The sequence below is a fragment of the Equus quagga genome, chromosome 13, assembly GCF_021613505.1.
Source record: "Equus quagga isolate Etosha38 chromosome 13, UCLA_HA_Equagga_1.0, whole genome shotgun sequence".
NCBI classification, from domain to species: domain Eukaryota; kingdom Metazoa; phylum Chordata; class Mammalia; order Perissodactyla; family Equidae; genus Equus; species Equus quagga.
The window spans coordinates 84,175,793-84,181,653 of NC_060279.1; the positions used below are offsets into that span (position 1 = coordinate 84,175,793).

The 5,861-nt window shown below is 58.8% G+C and overlaps 2 protein-coding genes across 2 annotated transcripts in view; one reads left to right on the forward strand and one right to left on the reverse strand.

Annotated features, from left to right (window-relative positions):
• Positions 1 to 2,668, forward strand: part of TMEM238 (transmembrane protein 238) — a 4,704-nt gene extending 2,036 nt beyond the window's left edge. The window contains exons 2-3 of the mRNA XM_046682748.1: positions 1 to 145; positions 2,543 to 2,668. Coding sequence (XP_046538704.1) covers positions 1 to 138 — 138 coding nt within the window. The 3' untranslated portion in view covers positions 139 to 145; positions 2,543 to 2,668. The remainder of the gene's footprint in view (positions 146 to 2,542) is intronic.
• Positions 2,669 to 2,806: 138 nt separating this feature from the next.
• On the reverse strand, positions 2,807 to 5,850 carry TMEM190 (transmembrane protein 190). The gene is made up of 5 exons (XM_046682749.1): positions 4,776 to 5,850; positions 4,648 to 4,683; positions 4,195 to 4,320; positions 4,028 to 4,112; positions 2,807 to 3,936 (listed from the first exon to the last, which is right to left on the reverse strand). The coding sequence occupies exons 1-5, from the start codon at positions 4,831 to 4,833 to the stop codon at positions 3,696 to 3,698; spliced, it is 546 nt and encodes a 181-aa protein (XP_046538705.1). The 5' UTR covers positions 4,834 to 5,850; the 3' UTR covers positions 2,807 to 3,695.
• Positions 5,851 to 5,861: the final 11 nt, after the last annotated feature.

Sequence of the window (5,861 nt, forward strand, 5' to 3'; positions counted from 1 at the left end):
CGCGCCGCGCTCGGCTCCCGGGGAGCACGCCGCGCCGCCCGCGCGACCCCGCCACCCGCCGCCGGCTCCCGCCGCGTGCGCCTGCAACTCGCCACGCTCGAGGCCGGGCCCGGGGCGGCGGGCGCGGGCAGCGAGTGAGGCCGAGGTGAGGGGGCGGGGAAGCGGGGCGGGAGGCGGGGAGAGGTGGAGGGATCGAGGGAGAGACGGAGAGACAGGGGAGAGAGAGGGAGGGAAAGTGGGCGAGATGGAGAGACATCGAGGAGAGGAGGAAATGAATGGAGACAACGGAAAGATGGAGAGAGAGAGACAGAAATAGACAATGGGGAGAGAGAGACACAGGACGAGGTCAGGATTGGAAAGGAGAGAGTAGCAGAGTGCCAGAGGATGGAGACTCTGAGACAGCAGGCATGACTGCAGACTTGGGAGAGACCAGTGAGACCCTGCCCCCGAAGATGAAGGTGGAGTCACCATTGGCTCCTCGTAGCACGTGGGGATCCCTCCCTGCCTTTCAGCCTCAGGAGCACCAGGTCCCATTTAATCCTTTCAGTGTCACTGCGTCCCTGAGGTCACTACTCTTTCCATCCGCATTCTAGTGAAGGACACTGAGACCCAGAAAAGTGCCACCTCTTGCCTGACAGCACACAGCTGGGAGTCTCCTGACAAGTAGTCTAAAGAGAGGGGGAAGGAGGAGTGATGGCCACAGGGAGCCAGACGCAGGGAAGGCTGGGCGGCTCATTCCCTCCCCTTTCTCTCTCCTTTACCTTTTGTCCCCTTTCTAAACATGCACTCTCCAGCTTGCACTCCTCTGCCAAAGACCTTCTGTGGCTCTCTGTTGCCCTCTGGTTAAACCCAAGCTACTTACTGCGTGAGCCCCCCACGGTCCAGCCCCACATTTCCTGCCTTCTCTGCAGTCATGATAACGTCCCTCAGTCCACAGACGGCCAGGGTCTCTCACACCAGTTGTGCATGCCCTTCCCTCCACCAGCAGTGCCCCTGCCATCTGTACTCCACACAGAAAACTTCCCATACGTCCTTTAAGATCCAATTCAACTTAACTGTCTTTCTCTGGGTCTTCACATTGTCCAAGTTACCTCCGTCATTATTGTATTACCATGTGTTGTGTGTGTGTGTGCTGGGACTGTCTCTCCTGCCCAACAGGGAGCCCCTTGAGGGTCAGGCCTGGGTCTCTGGTGTCTTTGTTCTTAACATTGCCTGGCAAAGAGTGAACTCAGGAAATCGGGTTGATGATCGTGTAGGTGGTGGGTGGCTGGATGGGTGGACAGAAGGATGGATTGGTTGATGGATGGGTGGGGGGATGGATGAATTGTTGATGAATGATTGGATGGACTGGTGAAGGGAGAGGTGGATGGACTGAGTGAATGGGTGGGTGGATAGAGGAATGAATGGATGAATTGCTGGATGTGGTTCGACTGATGGATGGACGGGTGAGTGATGGATGGATGAGTTGGTTGATGGATATGTGGGTGGATGGATGATTTGGGCAGATGGGTGGGTAGATAGATGAGGGGATGGATGGATGGCTTGATTGATGGATGGATGGATAGGTGGAACACTGAATGGATAGCTGACTGAATCAGTTTCTCAAATGGGAGTTCCATAAAAGACGTAAACCCTAATGTCATAAGACATTCCCTATATGGGATGAATTAACTTTCCTCTTATGCATCCAGAACAATACTAGTTGTATACCTTTCTTTGTGAGAATTGAGAAAATAGTCCTTGCGGTCACCTGCTATGTTCTATGGGTTGGATGAGGAAACCAGTTTAAGAAACGATGAGCATATGCATATGAGGTATGCATAGGTGGAGCATGAGCTAACACAAAATTTGGCGGATAATGCAGAAATAGCTACTTGTGGTCAAAATTACCCCTGAAAATCCTTTACCTTACCCAAAAGTCTAACACAGGTGGGTGGACCTCCACTGCTGGAACCACCTGCCAGACACTGGCCAAGCTGACTTGAGTGTGGGCCCCTCCTAGAAGGAAAACGACCCTGTCTAAACCCAGGACACCTCCTCAGTGGGCAGGGTGAGGTGCCGCCAGCACATAAAGGATAGAGAACTGGGATCCTCACAGAGGGACCCATAGGCCCTGGCTGCGGTCACTCCTCTCCCGCTCTGGGACCAAAATCAGTTGAGTAGCCAGACAGAGCCACCCTCATCCTTTGTTACTTCTCCCGTCTGTCTTCTTTGTCTCCGCCTGTGGTCTCTCTCTCTGTCCCTGTCTCCCATGTCTCTTTTGGTCTCTGTGCCTTTGTATTTTTCTCTCTACATATCTCTCTGTCTTTCCCTGTCTCTCCCCCCGACCTTGTACTATGGATTCCAATGAGTTAAAGGTGGCATGGAGAGACGAAGGAGCAAATGGGCCTGTGTGTACGTCAATGTTGCGGGGCGGGGGGAGGGGGCCGAAGCAGTAAAGGGCTCCCTCCCTCCGCATCCCAGGCCGCTGGGTGATGGGCCCAGGACACAGGGATACAGGGAGGGGTCAGAGCAGCCACTAACTCCGCCATCCCTCCTGCAGAGGAACCTGTGGCCCCACCTGTCAGGACCGGACTGAGATGTGCAGCTGCCCTCAGCATCACCTGGCCGCCAGGATGCCTACCTGCCCTCCCTCTCTCCTGCCCTGGATAAATGGCTCTGCCCCTCACGCTGCATGTCTGTCTGGGAGGGGGATGGCACTGGGGGTGGGGGTGAGAGGTTGCTTGCTGCTTTCCAGGGCTAGGGGCCTGAGTTGCCTAGGCCACACCCACAAAGCGGCTGCTCATGCCCTTGGGGACATAGGAGTCCAGCTTTATGTTGGCCCCTCACAGAGGGGGACGGGAGGTGGGGTCAAGGATCTGGAGCCCAGACCCACCCCCTCAGTCCAGACCTCCCTTGGCCCAGGTTCCTCTGTTGGTTTGAGGCCCTCCAAGAAGCAGGCGTAGGGACAAATTAGACTTGCAAGATATTTATTGGGAGAGATCTTATGGAGGGTATGGTGGTATGGGTCTGACACCTGAGAAAGGAGAGAGGGGAGGAAGGAGGGTTGTGCAGGACACGTCTTGAACTGTAACACACTTCCAAGAAAATTTCTGCCCAGCCGCTGGGGAGTCTGAGCTAAAGTCATCCGCTGGGGGAGGCCCACATCCCGCAAGGACCCCAGCCCCGCTCAGACATTGGTGGGAAGTGCGGCAAACGCTGGCAGAGGGGGCTGGGATCCCAAGGGCAGGCAGCAGAGGCTGTGAGCCACGGGTGCTTCTGCAGAAGAGGAGCTGAGGGGCACATTCCCGTGGCTGTGGCATGTCCCCCCTCAGCCTAGTTAGGTACCCCTAGCCCGGCTGCCCTCTCAGACCCCTTAGCCCAGGCCACCCCCTATTCACCCCTACCTGCCTCAGTCCACACTCACCATGGTCACAGGCCAAGACCCGCGCTCAGCCCAGGACTCCTCAGCTCAGATCCTCGAAGCTTACCCTAGACTCCTCTCATTCTAGGCACCCCCTCAGCTCACACCCTCCATGATCACAGCCCAGCTCCCCCGACTCAGCCCGGGCTCCCTCCCCAAACACACACACCCACACTCACACACATACTCCCTGCCCGGGGTCCTCATACCCACCTTGTTCCCATGGCCCTCAGAAAAGAAATCACACATCTATATGCTATATCTGTATTGAGGGGTCCCCCCGGGGGCACCCCTAATCTTCCTCATCCGCCCCTTCTGTTTCTTCGCCCCCTTCCGTCCCTTCCCCTTCGGTGGCCCCCGAGGCTTCCAAGCCCCCCTCCGTCGGCAGGGAGGGCTGCATGCTGCCAATGGACGCCGTCTTTTTCTCGCTCAGAGTCCCCCGGTCCTTGGATAACAGGGAGACAGTCCTCGACAGTTTGCATTTGCCCTGCAAGAACCCTGGAAGGTGCAGCATATCCCGGCGCCTGGCCCACCTGGTGGGGAGGGGACACGCTCAGACCTGCCCATCCATCCGCCTGCTCCTCTCAGGGCCTGGGAGCCCACCCGAGCCCCGACCCCACTTGCCAGAACAAGCAGATGCTGCAGATCAGGAAGAGGAGGCCTCCGCACGTCCAGCCCAGCGCCCACATGTGTCTCCTCCGCATAGTTTCTGAACCAAGGAGGGAGGTATGAGACCCAGGAGTGCCAGCCACCAGCCCCAGCCCCAGGGACCCCAGATTCTGGGCACTCACCATCTGGCCGCTGGTGGTAGCAGACCCCGTCGCGGTAGCAGCATCGCAGACGCAGACAGAGATTGGGATTCTCGATGGCCGCCTGACCCCCACAGCTCTCCCGGTCCCACACGTCTCCCTCACAGCCTGGGGACAGATCAGAAGTGGTGGCTTCGTCACAGAGCCTGGCTCTGCAGGCATCAGAACACAGGGGTCCCAAGGCCAGGCTCTGGGGCTGCCTGCCTAGTGCTTACTCTGTACAGACCCAGGAGTCCAGGCCCCCAGCCCCTCCTCCCTCAGACCCAGGGGTCTAGGCCCCCAGCCCCTCCTCCCTCAGACCCAGGGGTCCAGACCTCCAGCCCCTTTTCCCTCAGACCCAAGAGTCCAGACCCCCAGCCCCTCCTCCATTTAGACCCAAGAGTCTAGGCTGGGCTCCCTGCCCCTGTGGGACCCAAGATTTCATCCACTGCTCACTCCATGGATAGAAAAATCCCTGGATTCCATTTCCATCTGTGAAAGAAAAGAGATGGTGTCGGAGGTGCTGTATGGAGGCTGAGGAGGCCCCCCTCTCGGCTCTCTGCCCCTTATGTCGGCCACCTCACCTACTGAGCCCTGCATCAGCAGGAAGAGGCTCAAAGCTGGGATCCCAGAGCCCACCATGTTGCCTCCCCAGACCCTCAGGGCCTCTGTGGGGAGAGACCTTGAAGGCCATCACCCCAGCAACCGGCTTGGCCCCGCCCGCCCCCCAGCCCCCAGGATTCTAAGTTCTGTTGCTAGGGAGCCCCGTTAGCAATGGGGAAGAAGGAAGAAGGGGTCACACTGGCCTGGGTGCTAGGGAGTTGCTTCCTTAGCAACCAGGTGGAAGGGGCCTGGGGTGGAGGTGGGGGTCTGGGCATTAAGAGAGCCACCTTAGCAACCTGGGAGGAAAGCTGGCAGGGGACTATGACATCTCCTTCATACCAACCGGGGGACCCTGAGAGGTGGGGATCCCAGAGACCTTGTCAGGGAATCCCTGTTTAGTAACTTGATGCCTACGAGGCAGCGCCAGGTGGCCCAAAGGCTCCTAAGACCTGGTTGCCACGGGGTCTTCCCCCTAGCAACCAGGGGCCAATGGGCCTGAGGCTCAGAAGGCCTCACTGAGCCCCATTGTTAGGGAGGCCCCCCCAGCAACCAGGGGACCTAGCAGGGCAACAAGAAAATGGAGGTCGGGCCCCAGGCCAGAGCACCTGCTCGAGAGTCCCCTGGTCCCGAGGCACCCCAGGCCTCACCAGGGGGCGTGTGTAACCTGAGCAGCTTGGCAGTACCAGGCCTCAGGGATCCGAAGGCCTCGGAGTGGGGAGCTGCCTGGCGTGGAGAGGGTGACTCATGGGCACGGAGGCCCCTCTCCTACCTAGGCCTCAGTTTCAACACCCACAACTGGGGAAAGGGGTCCAACTGGAGGTCCTCAAGCTTCTGGTTTGGTCCCCCAAGAGTGGGAGAGGAGGCCGACTGGGGGGCTGGGTTGGGACTACGATGCCTAGCAGCACAGTGAGGAGGAGGCTCAACCCTCCTGGGGCAGTGCGGCTTTGCGTCCAGACTCCTGAGTCTGAGGGAAATGGAGGCTGGGGCTCCGGAGCCCCTGGGTCTGAGGGAGGAGGGGCTGGGGGCCTGGACTCCTGGGTCTGAGGGAGGAGGGGCTGGGGGCCTGG

Bases quoted from the DNA above. Each gene is read 5' to 3' on its own strand.
- TMEM190 (XM_046682749.1), bottom strand. From the start codon at position 4,833: ATGGTGGGCTCTGGGATCCCAGCTTTGAGCCTCTTCCTGCTGATGCAG. The intron at 4,113-4,194 runs GTGAGTGCCCAG...TCCTTGGTTCAG, and splicing joins CTACCACCAGCGGCCAGATG to AAACTATGCGGAGGAGACAC. The intron at 3,937-4,027 runs GCAAGTGGGGTC...CCTCCCCACCAG, and splicing joins TGCAGCATCTGCTTGTTCTG to GTGGGCCAGGCGCCGGGATA.